Below are 16,941 nucleotides of genomic sequence, written 5' to 3' on the forward strand. Positions count from 1 at the left end.
TACAAAATACAATGTTGGGTAAGACCATGGAGCTATTTATAGCTCCATGGTAAGACTAGAGTTGAGGGTGGATCGGTTACGTCGTTTGTAGAGACCCTATACCTATTATAGCGTCTCTAGTCGTTTGGTTTTCGTGCCCATGCTCTCTATCTTGGGCAACTTTTCGAAAAAGTAGCAAGCTTGATTTACCCATAATGAGATTGTTATTGATTAAATTACATAAGACAGATCGAAGTCTTGATACGTCGATGTTCCAACGAAAGAAAACACTGAAGCAAGGGCGTAGGAACCGGGGGGGGGGGGGCTGGGGGGGGGCGCCAGCCCCCCCAGTGAAAAATGTGGAGGGGCGGAAGTATCATTCCGCCCCCCCGCTCCGCAAGTCAGAAAACCCCTTTTTCATTTCCAAATGAGAACAAAAATCTCATTTGGAGCACCAAATTGCATCTAAGGCCAGGTGAAAATACAAAATTAAGTTTACAAAATGGAGTGGGTGTTGAAGTGTGCTATATTGCACCAAATTGTATCTGAAGCCACCTGGAAATGCAAAAAATTCCAAAGGGGAGGGGGACACCCCCTCCCCTTAGACCCCTCCCCCAGGCCGGCCATCAGTCTTCAGCCCCCCCACTCAAAAATACCTTCCTACGCCACTGCACTGAAGTAGTATTTGAGTGCTAGTAATATCTCTAAACATAGGCCTATTCTGTTTTCCATAAATATATTCACCTTTAAATTTGCTAAATATCTGGAATGCTCGATGAAGGATGCCATTCGATGCCACCTATGATACCTCATAGGCAGGCCTAAACAATTAATCCACTGTTTATAAATTCTAAAAAAAGTAAAAACTCAACTATAGATCATGTTCTTTTAAGCTTAATTTCAAATAAACAACACGTCCCTTTGGAGGTGATGCAACACAAGTTCACAAATTTGTGCTGTAGTATCAACAAATGGTTCTATTTGAGGCCGTAAATCTCATGTTTACCAAAAACGTACATCAACAGACAACGAGAAAACAAGAAAGAAAGAGAAAGACGATTTGCATTCATGTTTCTGTTTGAGAGCAATGAAATATCAACACTGACGTGGATTATGTCATGTGTCTAAATTTTTATCTTAGCCCCATTTGAATTATTTAAAAAAAAATAGATTATTATTTAAAATGGATATTATGGAATGGATCGATGCATTGCTGCCGAATATCAAACGACTATTTGAAGTAGTTATTTGAAGCAGAAGTTAGTTGTTTGTTGAGATTGATTCATCCGCACGTATGGCAAGCCATTTTATTTTTTTCAGTATTTATTGATATCAACAATTTTTTAATGATATCAAAAATTATTATTTGAAGATATCAGTAATTCGAATTAATGATATGTACATATCACTAATTCGAATTAGTGATATCAGTAAATATGACGTCATATTTGATGATATCACTAATTCGAAATAGTGATATGTACATATCACAAATACATTGAAAGATATCTTTAAATTATTTCTTGATATCACTTATTCATTTAATGATATCATTAAATGAATTAGTGATATCAAGAAATGAATTGAATTCTTGATATCAATAATTGATTTAATGATATCATGAAATAATTAAAGATATCATTAAATATTGAATAAAAACTTAAACGGCTTGCCATACGTACGTACCATACAAATTCTAGTCAAGTTTTGTTATTGCTTGTCAACTGGATATATTTTGTTTACGATGGAACTAAATATAACTACTGGTGAAACTTGATTTCTAAAATCAACACAATGTAGCTTGCGAATGCTAATGTTAAAAAAGTGCAAAAGCAGTCAACTTTCACTTTCAATGGTACGTGTGATAAATTTGTATAAACATTAGCGCATCGACTTCCGTATATCGCCACCGTCATACTAAATTTTGTCTCTCAGCTGCTCAGCAGCTGAAGCAGCCTGAATGGATTTAATTAAAGATGCGCATGCGTAAAAGCAGGTTAAAAATGGCAGCCTTCACAAGTCTGTATTGCTGGTAATTATCCGTAAAATATTGCTCTGAAGTTTCACAAATTTTGTACGGAATACACACCTTGTCCAACGAAGAGTGTTGTAAATAAGGTAAATATTTTGTTTCTACGAAACCGTAAGTATACATTTGAAATTGTCCATTTCCATATCAAAATTGACACCGACTGGGGTCAAAATATACAAATTTGTTAAATACTGTGGTGTGTACACTATGGTGTGTAACATCACCCCACATATCATTCACGTACTGTAAGGCCTATGCTGCCCACTGTTAAAAGTACCAATGTTCAGTTAATCTAGTGACTATCGTAGTAATTGAGTACTCAGTTGCCCAGCCCAATTCTACTGTGTACCAACGACACGGAAAACATCCTAACTTGTAGGACACAATATTCATTAGAAAGCTGTAGACAATGTTGGGTGTTAAACACCAAATCACAATTTCGTAAATGTGAGTTATAGGGCAGTGTGACTTGGTAAGTGTAACTTAGTCATTGGGTCTAGCCTAATTTTACTTGCATGTTGTGCGACAAGTAGGCCTAACCTAGCCTAGAAGTACAATTTTCTGAATTTGACGTGGGCCTAGACTAGCTTAAGTTGGTACTACAAAGTAAAATTTACTATACGAAAGTAATCAGCTATGCACACAAATATGTTAGAAAGTCAATGGTAGTCGATCCTGCTCAAAGTCAAGTTTTCAATTACTATGGAGTATGGGTCTGGCTATGACGTATGGGGGTGTACAGTTACTTTGCATGTTACTTTGTGTTTGTAAGTCAAATTGTAACCACTTTTCAATCACAATTTTGATCTACAAATGCTTTATGGAAACGTCCGAAATTGCCACAGTGTAACAAGGAAAAATGAATATTGTATTTTGAGATCATACCGCCCATTCAGTGGAATTGTACAGTAAACCTCAAGGCATCATGAAGTTAGGGAAGTTCGTCTTTGCTTCCTGCAGTTTGACTCCTGACCTTTACAAGTATAGTTCTTTTCCTTTCTGGCGGAATCTGTTCAAACCATCTGAAATCACATAGCTGGAGGATAGAACTTAACCAAAATCAGAGAAATCGTCTTTGCCACTCTCATTTAAAAGAGTGTTAATGCCCTTACTATCGTGAATTAACTGTATCCCATCATATATACTTAAAGGTCTACGGACACCTATGAACAACATGTCCTAATCACTCTAATAGGCATTAACAATCTTGAAAATAGCTGCAACTCTGATCACAATCCATCAAAGATTGACCATTTTACAAGTCTTTTCTTAATCTTTGTTATATATGAATAAATATGCACATTGATGATGTAAAGGGATTGACTGCCTAATTTTCTGTTATGTTATCCCTTTGTTTTTGTTTTTATAACCTTCTTTACAATGACACTTATATACCCCAGGATTGTGGACAAAAAGCAATGTTTTAAATATTATATTGTCTTCTTTGAATCATTCAAATATATATGCAGGCTTGTAATTATGGGTAAACTTATTAAGACCTAAAGTAAGACATTTTGATAAGCACAGCACTCCATGTCATAGTTTGCACATATATAATGTTTCCCATATTTTTCAAAACTTCAAGTGTGTTGTATATCAACAGATTTTGAATGACAATATTACACAACAAATGTACTGAATATAGGGGCAAGGTGGCCTTAAGTAGTACTTTAAGAATTCAAGTTTGAACAGGCAAATTTGACTCATTGTTGGATATATTTCACTAAATTCTACATTGGCTTTGTAGCTTTTTCAATGTGTTACCAACATGCACAACTACATTGTACATATTTCGGCCAAACTTTTGTAGCGATTTCCATAGCAGTATCTTTGCCAATAATGGCTGCTACTACCCATACTCACTTTGTACCAGTAATTGACAAGAGACTCGTCAGCTGTGACTATGGGGATTGTTTAATCTTAAATATAGGTCACACACAGCCAAGTTATGATTATGCCATGATTATCCCAAGTTATGATTATGCCAATATCCAGATTAAGCACCAGTTAGTTAAACTGAAGCAATTGCCTGTAGAGACCAGGATGAAGACAAGTTTAAGTGTGGTTCAAGTTAACTTACCATGATTACACTCGTCAGATTCAGCTTTCAAGATGAGGATATATATATGCAAGAACAATTCTTAACTGCCTTGATTTCAGATTTCAATTTATTTTCTCACATGGAGTTTCTCCGTCAGCCTAGATGCCACTAGGGTTTATGTTTTTTTTCATTTTTCTCCAAAAATGACCAAATTATTTTCACTGCGTCAGAGTTACACAAGTACTGCCTTTCCAAATGAATCAGATGTGTATAAATATCACTTAGTCTATATGAGTAACCAATATTTGTTGGATATTATGTTTTGGTGAATTTTCTGAATACCAGTGACATCACAGTGCTACACTCACTCATATTTAAAAAATGTCATTTTGTATACCTATGGCGTAAGGATCTCTGTACATAGTAAACTGCTGGTTAACAATTCCAGTACTGTAGGTAATGTCAATATGTTAAATGCTTATATAAATGTTAAGTTTTGAATAACTATTCTCTTCTCAGTTTTATTTAATAGTCTGTTCCAAATCTTACAATTCTTTGAAACAGGTTTTCCTTTCAACCAAGTTACAGTACTTCAGAAAGTTTGTTTGAACCAGATTAATTGATATTTGAATGACTTGGTCATTAATAACTATAGATGCAATCTCAAGTAACAGTCCTGGTTAGTTTCTTCATGAAAGTTACAACTGAATTTTGGTCAGCAATTTATTGTAGATTATCACACTTAGCCACATGCAAACCTCACACCTGATTTACTTCAGAGTTTAATAAAGTCAGATTAATTTTTGATCATTCGTTACTTTTTGTTATTGATTGCTTGAAACATAAACTTGGTGATTTAAGTTATTGCTATACACCTACCTAGGAATCATAGATTGAAGTGTGTTTATCCACTATATAAATGTATAGAAGCATCCCATGTGCACCACTTTAGTGCTTGTAGAATTATGTGAGTCCACTTTCAATTTCATTCTTGTTTTGAAGTTATGTCCATCCTCCGCCTTGTCATGCACTAATTTAGTTTGCTTTTGTTGGTGTCTGTTTGTTCTTTTCGCCATCTTCAAAAGATGCAGAGGTTATTGAAAGTTTGTTGTGCACAGACAATTTGGAGGTTTAAAGATGAATTAGATTGATGATGGAACAACAGTAACAGACCATTTTCTCCTCCTAATAGCCATGCTCTGTAAATAACATTACTTGTGAGCGGGATTTTATGGTTCCTTTAGCAAACAAGGAGTGCTTGAATAAAGAAGGCTTAAAAATCCAGAGATGAACTGTGATTGAACTTAGGCCAACTGTCATCTTTAACGTAACGTACACTGTATGGCAGAAAACTTTGGGATGAACGACTCCCTCTAACAGCTAAGAAAATCTTGCTAAGTGTAAAGAGATATCCTCAGGGTCTGTGGGTTGTCAGTTTGGAGATTTGTGACATCACACAGTCGCAGGCCACCATGACCTGAAACCTACTTTCTCTATGTTAAATGTTTTTGTTATCATATTTTTAAAGTAGAATATTACAACTTATCAGTGTTTACACAGAAACAATGCCATTATCTTGGTCATGTGAAGAGCTTCAATATGTTTTAGATTCAGTATTTGCAAATCCCCATCTCCATCACACAAAATAAAACATAATTTGTTGTACTGTAATAAATCTGGAAGAAATTGAAAACTGGAGCATGTGTGGCTGGGTGATGTCATATTTTAAACTTGATCAAGTATTCTGCCTTGTTTGTAAAGGGGACAGTAAATCTGTTAAATCTGCGAAATGGAACTTGTAACCTATTTCTTAGCTAATTGTGGCAGATGTTCAGGAGAGTCTCTATCAGATAGTCGACCGATGATTTAGTTGGGTCTGTGTCTCCTTGGAGTCACAGTATGAAGATAAGGATAAATATGGATTTACAAATTACAATAGAGCTCCAAAAAGGCTTGTAGTGGCCTGCCATCTTTGATATGGAGGGGGGGGGGGGGGGGATGGGGGCTGAATCGCATCTTTCATGACTGTATTGGTCGTTGAGCTTCAGATGAAGCAGGATTTACATAATTGTAGTTGCATATATCTGTCTCTTTATAGATCCTCTCTGCTGTTAACTGGTAATAGTTACAGACAGAAACATTTTCTGTGAAGAAACAGACTCTGCAGTACTTAGTAATAATACTTTGCCTTTCTCTAAAACTTTTACATATTTTGAAATGCAGTAAAATTCTCTGTTTTTTCATAATGGAGCTATTTTCCTGGAAATTTTTCCTTTTATTTGTTTCATATTTATTTGAAACTTTGGTGTCATGGCATTTAATCTTTTTGAGCTGCAGTATTGTTCATTTTTTTCATGCAGTTTGTTCATTACAATTTGGTATTTGGAAAATTGATTAGAAAGAGGGGCAAGGAAAAATATTTATCGGTAAAGGACAAAGTTCAGGAATCCTTGTCAAACCTGCAAATGGCAGCTCAGTTTTTGAAAATCTCTTTTTCGTAGACGACCTTCTCGAACAGTGAAAAAAAAAAAATTAATTTTGAGTAACCATTTTCAAGTGTAGTTGGATTTGTCATTGAAAGAATGTGTTTCACATCTTCAAGGATTCTAGTCAACTAATGTCTTTCACTCTTGTTCATCTTGTCCTTCAGTTTCATTGTGACATTGTCTTTGAGGGTTGATAAAACGACCTCAATTTACAAGTCTCAGTATTTGTTTGCTAATATTGTATCAATTTTCGAGATCAATCATTGTACGTATTTACAGAGCAATTGTCGTTGTTTTATCAGCGACAAAAATATTCTGTAGTTTGGTCAGTATGTTGTGCCAAATCCTTCCTTTGGAAAATTCACCTTACTGTAGAACAAGCATCCAAAACTTTTTTACACGCAAAGATTAGATTTAATGGAGGTACACAAATGTTAAGTGTGTAATATTCATACAAGTAAACACTCTTTTAATTTAGATTTGAATCATTCATCCTGTAGGGAATATTTAAGCTTTTACTTCTTCGTATGTTTACAGAAAATTGAAGCTGGGTTGATCACATGTAAAAATCATGAAAGAAGCTCTTGAAAGCTTCAAAGATGTTGGATACATGTGTACATATATGGTTGTATTTATTTAGCAAAAGTTTGGTCATTTTGTATAGCATTTTGCATTTTAAAGTAGCAAATAAAATATTCACTGCTTCCAAGCTAGAAATAAGAGTGCATTGTTAGCAAGATTCCTAGTTTTCAATTCAATTCTGTTTTACATGAAATTCTGGTTTAGTGCATTGTCAATCAATAATCTAGGGAAGTGAATTATCATATTGATGTAGAGCCTCGGCAAGAATTTACTGAACAGCCGAAGGGCAAACAAATAGCCATTAAGCCGTAGATCTAGTACTTTACCAGTATACCGATTGATCAGTTGTTGGTATTGAACAATAATTCTTTAACCTAGTTTGCTAGATTTAAAGTTAAGTTAAAGTTGAAGGTTTTATAGACTTGTTCAAGGCCAAGGCCCCCTCACACAACTTTTAACAAAATTAACCCATAGTCATTGGTAACTTGTCACACCCACAAAGCAAAATGCACCATTCAAACAGTCCCTCCTGGGGCACTACAGTGCACCACATCTACAGTACGTGTCCCATTGGGGACTGTAGATAGGGTGCTGCCACAAACCGGTGCGCAACAGCTATGTTTACAAGTTATCTCACAAGTCCCCATTTACACACCTGGTGAAGAGAGGCAATGGAGATTTAGCGCCTTGCCCATGGACACCAAGTAATGATCTGGCTAGGACTCGAACTTGCAATACCAAAGGTCACAAGTCCACTGCCTTAACCACAATGCTCTACAATCATCTTTCCTCAAGTGTTTCGTTAATGACATTTATGTAATGTAAACATAAGTAAGTATTGAATATTACTTGACCTGGTTATTTGAACTACTGTACTTGTAACCGTACATATAGTAGTAAGTGTTTTGATTTCACAAGTGTATTGGTCATATACTGTAGGGCAGGTCCAAGCTATTTGCACTGTGACGTACGGGACATTTCAGAGACTTAAATGTGTCTAAAAGTTATAAAAAATCTATTTTCCAGAAACTTTTTCAGGTTTTCATATTTGTTATTGCTGCTACTTTATTACAAACTCATGAAGATTTCCTACACTTGCTTTAATTAGGTCCCATCTTAATTAATGTACAGTGTGACGTACGGGACCAGAGAATTTTGTGTTTTTTCTGCTGAAGAGCAATGCTGAAATCCCTCTGAAATTAGGAGGGTAGTGATCAAGCTGTTATAACTAGTGAATAGCCTAACCTTCCAAGGGCTAAGCTGTAACATATTAGAAAAAAATATGAAGCCATTCCAGTTCAGTGATTACACAAATGAAAATTGTCCTGTGACGTACGGGACATGTGACGTACGGGACAATTTGTCCAAATAAAAATTGACTATGAAAACTCATATTTTTATTCCTGAATATACCATAACAAGCTGATTTCTACATAAAAACATTAATTTGGATATGCCAGAACAATGTCATTGGTAATTTAATGCCATATTTCCTTCTTTCGGGGATCGAAAAGAGCAGTGACTGTACTTGTGAGATCATTCCACTACATAAAACATGGAATGCGTAAAGTATAAATCTACTCTACACATTCATCAAATACTCATAACATCAATTTTAGCTTTGTTAGACCACAAATGATCCAAGATGCAAGTTTTGGTGCAAAACTGTCTCGGTATATACTGTACAACACTGTATCATACTCCCCACTATTGACCCTCAAGTTGAAATATGATCCATCCCATTCAAAACATACCAAAATGTCCACAGTAACATCCACATAATGTCCATCTATGAAACTAGTACAACAAAGAAAACTCTATAGACCTAATACTGGTTACCAGACCAAATAGTCATAACATCAATTCTAGCTTTGTTACACCACAAATGATTCAAGATGCAAAGTTTTGATGCAAAACTGTTTCGGTATATATACTGTACAACACTGTATCATACTCCCCACTATTGACCCTGAAGTTGAAATATGATCCATCATATTCATTACATACCAAAATGTCCACAGTAACATCCACATAATGTCCATCTATGAAACTAGTACAACAAAGAAAACTCTATAGACCTAATACTGGTTACCAGACCAAATATATACTCATCATAACATCAATTCTAGCTTTGTTAGACCACAAATGATTCAAGATGCAAGTTTTGGTGCAAAACTGTTTCCAGTATATACTGTACTGTACAACACTGTATCATACTCCCCACTATTGACCCTGAAGTTGAAATATGATCCATATCCCATTCAAAACATACCAAAATGTCCGAGGTAACGTCCACGTAATGTCCATCTATGAAACTAGTACAACAAAGAAAACTATAGAACTAATACTGGTTACCAGACCAAATACTCATAACATCAATTCTAGCTTTGTTAGACCACAAATGATTCAAGATGCAAAGTTTTGGTGCAAAACTGTTTTGGTATTTACTGTACAACACTGTATCATACTCCCCACTATTGACCCTCAAGTTGAAATATGATCCATCCCATTCAAAACATATCAAAATGTCCACAGTAACGTCCACATAATGTCCATCTATGAAACTAGTACAACAAAGAAAACTCTATAGACCTAATACTGGTTACCAGACCAAATAGTCATAACATCAATTTTAGCTTTGTTAGACCACAAATGATTCAAGATGCAAAGTTTTGGTGCAAAACTGTTTTGGTATTTACTGTACAACACTGTATCATACTCCCCACTATTGACCCTCAAGTTGAAATATGATCCATCCCATTCAAAACATATCAAAATGTCCACAGTAACGTCAATGTAAAGTCCATCTATGAAACTAGTACAACAAAGAAAACTCTATAGACCTAATACTGATCATTGAACAAACTCATGAGTGATTGTCCTCTGCAAAAATTGGGCGAGCAAAACTCTACACTTGTAACTAAAAATCTCAATGTCTACTATCTAAGTTCAGGACACAAGAACATTGTTGCACAGTCATGATAGTCACACTTCACAATAGGCCTACGAAATGTTGAAATGCAAACTCAAGATTCTTGAAGTCGTCCTCATTCAACGTCAATGTTGAATAGCATTGTAGATGATTCTGTATCCCACACACACACACAATTGACTTCCCGATAGTATATTTAACAACACCTGGGCTGTTGGTGGTCATCAGTCAATGGTTTATTTGAAGCCATGTTGTGCTCTTCAGGCATGCAGGGATTATAAGTTGCAACTACCATCTTTCAACAAACTAAATTGGTAAGCATTGGAAGGTTTCCAGTAGAGGTCCCCATTGGAGCCCATGCATGTTTATTATGTATAAATACAGGGTTTCCCCCACACTATGTCCCGTATGTCACATTTTGTCCCGTACGTCACATTTTTAATTTTGATAATTAGATTTGCTGTGAATATTTTTTCAATTTTTTTGGGATGGATTTTGTTGAACAATGTTCTTAATTAGAACTTTACAGAATATCACCAAAAAAAAATTGTTCGTCCATATCAAAACTTGAAAAAAAGTGCTGAAAATTGTGACGTACGGGACATCAGTATTTGGACAGTAGCTAATTAGCATATTTAATTGATGAACCCCCAAACATAACATGTCAAAATTATTGGAAGGAAGGGTGTATCATGTCCCACATAACTTATATTCAATAAGTTCATATTGCTGGCAGCGAAATAGGATTCCAAATGTCCCGTACGTCACACTGCAACTTGAATTTATGCAAATTAGCTGGCTGTAATTGTTCGAATAGGCAAAAAAAATTTAAAAAATTATAAAAATCTGAAACTTCAATAATTCAGCTTTAACATGACACCACATTTAGGGTGCTTCAGTAAAGTTTGAAATTTGGCTTCTAGGGATACAATAGCTTGGACCTGCCCTGTACAGTGATAGTGTCGGAAGCGATTTGTCAAAGTTACACTCTACATGGTGTAGGTGTCACAGAGTAACTAAGTATCAGTAGTACTTGCATTTTGCAAAGCAATGTTGACAATTTCTTAGCGTGTTTTATCGTACAGTAAGTTACCTACCATTATATCATATCATTCTGAGAAGACATAGCTGTTGTATATCTTTGCATTTGTGTAACACATTGTTCATTTATTTATAAATTAACTCTGCCAATTCCAGAAAAATAATATTTTCCTGCAAGTTAAATTGACTTCATCACAACAGTTGCGGTTTATCCGTCAGGCCTTCTTCTATAGCGTAAGAAAGCGTCTTTTACAAATTAGATTTCTTGTTGCACTATTTTTGTCAGAAATTGAGACTATGTGCACTGTATACAAAGTTCTTCACTATTCATTTGCACACAGTAAAGTGAAAGAACAGTTACGTGGTAGCCAAACTGTGTATTCATCCTCTTAACTATAAACCGTTTGCTGTTTTATTTTTTTTTGTTTCAGAATGTATTGATAAAGGACGGCTGAAAAATGCAGCCACTAAAGAAATTAATCAACCGTCCATCGAGACGGCCAACCCACTCTCAAGACAATGAACTTGGGCTGATGCACCTGAGAAAGCTCTATGTGGAGCTTTGCTGTACAGCGCAACCTCTCTCACAGCAGGAGCAAGAAGACAAGATGTACATGATGCTTCCCCTCTTCTGCAAGGTATAATTCTTAATTAGCTTTTAAAAGTACCTCAGGAGTTGTGGAATGTAGCATTTTTCTTAGGCGGTGAGAGAGGACCGACAAACTCCAAATCGCAAAATGTAGTCCTTGATTTTGCGACAGTGTGAGACATTCAAGTTATGCTGTATTTAAGCCATGCTTGTTAAATGAAGAAGGCGAAGTATTAACTTCATTACCAAGCAAGTTGATCTGGACATCAGCTCTTCCTTGTACCAACGTAAACAGTACACTCCCAAACCTGATTCCAATTTTACAACTGTTTCAAGTTAATGCGTTCTCTTTGACTGTGTGGACTTTTGAGGATAGGAAATCCAGAGGGGGTGGGGGGTGGGGTGAAGGGGATGAGGGATGTGACGGTTGCAAGTCTCAGGATAAAAGGTTGACCTCATCTACATCAGGAAAACGATAAATGGGGGGGGGGCATACATAAGCATACTTCTCTGTATTAGGTACCCCTACCTCCCTCCCAACCCCACTCTCCCCCTCCCTCTCCTGGTCCCACTTATGCATGTTAAATTTCACCTAGGTGGAGGCAAAAGACATGTCTTTTTAGGTTCTGCAAGATATGAAAAGAGGGTAAATTATAGAAGATAATTTGAAATGTGTGGTTTGCCTTTGTTAACTACTTGAGGCTGTTGGTATGGACTTAAATGAAACATATTTATCAGATGTACAGTACCCTTCAATTGTGCACATGTATGCACATTCCTCCCCCCCCCCCTGTCAAACAGAGATGGTGCTTGTTGCCTTTGAGGTGTAAATCCCCAACTATTAGAATTAAGATGAAACATTTTGTCTGAGCATCAATGTACTGTTAATTTTCTGTAGGTGTTTGAGGGAAGCCCAGCAACGGAGATGATCCTTAGATTTGGTGACGTGCTTCAGTTTGCTACCCAGGTGTCAAGGCTCTTTGTAACAGAAATTAGACGACGCGCAACGGACAAGCCTAGCACAAGTTAGTCATTTTTCCTTACCTTTAGTTGTGTACCATACATGTAGTTGAGTTCTAATTCACGTTTCTGCAGGATTAAGAGAGAGGAGCTCCAGATGGGTAGGTTTCACATGAAAAGAGGTTTCATACAGTGAGTAATATGTAAATGAACGAATTAAAAATATAAATTTTTAAATGAAAATTTTAGTAAAAACATGGTGAAATCTACATGAAACTATTTCAAGCTGTCCAGCACACTGCAACATTTTGCTCCTTCTACATATTGTTTTCAGAATCATCTTTATAAACCCAAGGCACACCATCCCCACACTCTACACCACCCACCCGACCTCCACACATCACCCCGACCCCTACACATCACCTGACCCCCACACGCTCACCTGACCCCACACACTCACCCAAAGAGACAATTACCTGTGCTCAGGGTTCGCTCTTTTCTTGGACTAGAATGGTCATGTTAGCCCTGAAATTCTGCCCCAAAAAAACATCTAACATTCTATTTGTTTATTTACAAAAGTCCATATTTCCATGATTAGAAGGGGATATATTTCTCCTAGTGTTACTTATATGACAATAACAGACTTATATATGGCTCGTTAGCAACACCAAGTGGGTCAGGTTTTGTACAAGTGAAATTTGCAGTGTGTGATCTGAGGACATGAACTTCAACTTAAATTGTGTTGTATTGTCAACCATGAAATTGCTACCAGGCACAGCTTCAAGTTGGACAATTAATTGGTGTTCTGTTATCACACAGCAAACTAATGTGCAGGTTGGTTATAAAATTCCGCTGAAGTCAGCGTGTCTTGCCTTGCGGGCTTCTCCCACATTTGTGGTCGCTTAAGCGTCGTAAAAATAACTGCTGATAATTATTATTAAGATTATACTCGTATCAGATGGTTTTAAGTTTATCATTCCATTGTCATCATATTTGCCTTTTTCTTGGCCACTTTAAAGAGGTCTAGTTTGCTTCGACATTGGGTGTAAAATGTAGGAGGAAAATGTCTTGTAAGAATGAAACAATTGCATAAACTTCAGTGACCTCATTGCCCAAATGAACAACTTAAACATTTAATCATTTAATTGCCCATGATCATTTATAATTACAATCAGGAAATGAAAACAAGCTGACTTTATTGTACAGTAGCTTATTATTGGAAAGTGAAGTTTATGCACTCGATACATCATTTATGAGTATTATGACTAATATAATGTCTGAAGTAATAAATGAAAGTCATTCAAAGCTCTTTGAGCGACAGGCACTTTGGCCATCTACTGAACGTTGTTTGTGTATGAAGTTATATGCACTTGTTACACTCGATAGAAGTCCTATTCTTGTTTCAACTTGTTAGTTAGTGTAGATCTATAGGAAAATTTGAACCCTTTCTGACAGATGCATTTATTTTTTTAGTCTTTTGGAGGGGAGGAGAGGGGGAGGAGGTAAATGAGTGGTACCTGGATTTAAAATTAATTGTATGGTCTTTGGATAAGAAATCAGTACTTGAAGTTAGTTATTTGACAGTAATAATGTGAAGGCAGAGATAATTTCTAATATTTTTGTTTTACTGTTTGCAAAGACTGGTCTCTCCAATGAGACTGATTTTCTGAAAAGTTCAGTAAAAAATAAATTGGTTGTCCCACAGACAATCTCAAAAATGGCAGGAAGGCAGGAAGGAAACTTCCACCATTGTTGGTGATGAAACTTTGAAATGTACATGAAAAAGAAAATCCACCTCTGTATTGATGTTTTGGATTTAAGTTGCATGACACATTCTAAGTAAGTTCTACATTCTGTCAAAATGACTCGCCACTCCAAACAACCATTTTCTGTACTTAGGAAGACCTCTTCTCATGAAGAATGTAGGAGAAAATTGATTTATTTGGTAAAAAGTGCACAAGGCATTAATGAAATTATTTCCTCCTCATTGAAGTCACAAAATATTATACAAGTGCTTCTTTTTGCTCAAGCCTTTTTCTCAAGAAAGGATATCACTTTGAACTTTGCATTTGCCAGTTTTATCACGTTCATACATTTAAAACTCTCCAAGTATTTATTGATACTTATCCTTTTCACAAACATAACAGAGCACTAACTAGGCTGTGTGACACATGTAGTTAGTAGTAACCTGGTTGGACATTGCAACCTTTGATGAAAGGTTTTGCAGTTTTACATCCTAAAGACCACTGGAGCTAGAAAAACTAACAATTATATTATCAGCAGTAAAAAGATGACAACATTTCAATTGTTGACAGTTGTGACAGGTTTTATTTGAAATGATTTCCAAGAAATGAAGAAAGAAAACAACACAAATGACAGCCACACACTGATGGCCTTAAATACAGGCACCTTTTAACACTCCATTTGTGGGTATACCCTCTCTTGGGATTTGGATTGAGAGCAGAAGCACTTGAAGTAAGGTGTTGTGTGATATCGATATCATCATTGTAACTGTGAGAAGCTTTTTCAACTGCATACTTTATCCAGGGAGCTGTTAGAGTAGCAGCTCCCTGCTTTATCTGTATTGAATCAACTGTATCGTGGAGGCTGATAATTATGGGTTCATGTAGAAGAACTGGCTAAAGGAGTAATTGACAGATGCTTTTATAGCAGTATATTAAAAGAATTTGGTCGATATTTATTCAACTTTGCCCCCCTTCTCTTTAAACCGGTCTCCGATCTGCATATACGCACAACATTAGTAGTTGGCTGTGTCTATGACATGGTATTCTCGACCACAGAAGCCTTGCCAAAAATAACAAGTATTATGTTTAATGTGTTGTAGTGATGTTGGGACAGATATAGCAGTATATAATATCTTTACAAAGTCTTGTGTTTTGATTTCAAAGCACACCATCCCCTCTCCCATCCCCTCCCCCATCCTACCTTAGCTCTACCCATGGCAAAAATTGGTTGCAGAATAGGAAATGTTTAATTTATAAACTGTTACCACACATGTTATGAAGTTGGTTACAATACAGATAATGGATACCTTTTTGGCCATTCAGTATCAGATTGTATACTGTTATGGAATGTGAAAGCTTTGCTACTGTTCAATTCAGTAAAATCTGTGTTCATTACAGCAACAATTTGAGGAGACAGGACCTTGCCAGGAGAAGATTCCTTTATATTTAGCCGGTAAAACTACATCTTTCATTGGATTCAATATCTTTAGCAACTTTCATGATAAAAAAAAATAAAAAATCATTATTAGTTTGTAGTTACATCAATCTTGTTTCTTCTGTCCGAATCGACAGAACTTTATAGGCTGTCAGCGTTTATTTCTTAAACATGATATCCCTATTTATAGTACAGAAGGTTCACTTTCTATATTCCCGAAAATGTCCCCGATTCGTCAAAATGTTCAGGAATTTCGAAAATATCCCACATTATTAGTAAAATAATTGTAAAAACAAAATTTAGTCAAGTGAGCAGTCGCAGAACGGAACAGGTGGGCCAGTGTAAAGTGGAAACACTGTTAAAAATATGCTAGATCGATCTAGCCTAGCAATCTTTCGACTGTATAATTGGCAACTACGGTGACACAACGACACTTATAGTGTGAGCATGAGCAACTCACAAGCTCTCAAAGAACCACGTAAAGTAAGTAAATTTCATCTAAAAAAAGCTACATTTTAGAAAATAAAATTGATTTAAATAGTGCTTCTAAGTATCACCATTTTACATCTGAGCACCTTAGGCACTTGAAAATTTTCCAAAGGGGAGGGGGACACCCCCTCCCCTTAGACCCCTCCCCAATATCAGTCACACAATAAATGTCCACGATTCCAGTCAGGAAAATATGGTCACCTTAGTGTACTCTCTCGGTGACTGGTGTCACATTGTTGGTGCTGGTTGTGAAATTGTTGATTTCCTTTGTCAAAAAGTGAAAAAAAAATTGTGGTTTATTAATAAAATGACATTCCTCTCTTCTTTCTGAAGCCCATTTTCTTAAACAACCTAAAAAAAAACAGAAATTGTAAATTAGTGTACAGTACTAATGCATATTATGATCCATGGAATGTTCCAAAATGTCTGAGCTTTAAGATATATTTTTTGGGTTTAATGGATTCATTAATTGCTTGAATTCACTGGATTAGGTAGATGAGGAAAGTGCATGAGTAGACCGGTGACAGGTAAAAATCATTGTTTATAAACAGACCATCAAGTCCTGAGGAATTGCTTGATACTTGTGAAGTCTTCATTCGATGAAAACTTCTATGATGGTGTCATAGGTTG

At 36.1% G+C, this 16,941-nt stretch overlaps 1 protein-coding gene across 6 annotated transcripts in view; it reads left to right on the forward strand.

Moving 5' to 3' along the window:
• The first annotated feature begins 1,940 nt into the window (after positions 1-1,940).
• LOC139968690 (WD repeat and FYVE domain-containing protein 3-like) overlaps positions 1,941-16,941 on the forward strand; it is a 99,432-nt gene continuing 84,431 nt past the window's right edge. For 4 of the 6 annotated variants that reach the window (XM_071972979.1, XM_071972983.1, XM_071972982.1 and 1 more), the window contains exons 1-3: positions 1,941-2,097; positions 11,525-11,731; positions 12,581-12,707. In XM_071972979.1, the coding sequence (XP_071829080.1) occupies positions 11,552-11,731; positions 12,581-12,707 (307 nt within the window). In that variant the 5' untranslated portion in view covers positions 1,941-2,097; positions 11,525-11,551. Of the gene's footprint in view, positions 2,098-2,156; positions 2,484-11,524; positions 11,732-12,580; positions 12,708-16,941 lie in introns of those variants that run through there. The other 2 variants (XM_071972980.1, XM_071972981.1) reach the window with 2 other exon arrangements.

This window comes from Apostichopus japonicus, chromosome 6 (assembly GCF_037975245.1).
Source record: "Apostichopus japonicus isolate 1M-3 chromosome 6, ASM3797524v1, whole genome shotgun sequence".
NCBI lineage: Eukaryota > Metazoa > Echinodermata > Holothuroidea > Aspidochirotida > Stichopodidae > Apostichopus > Apostichopus japonicus.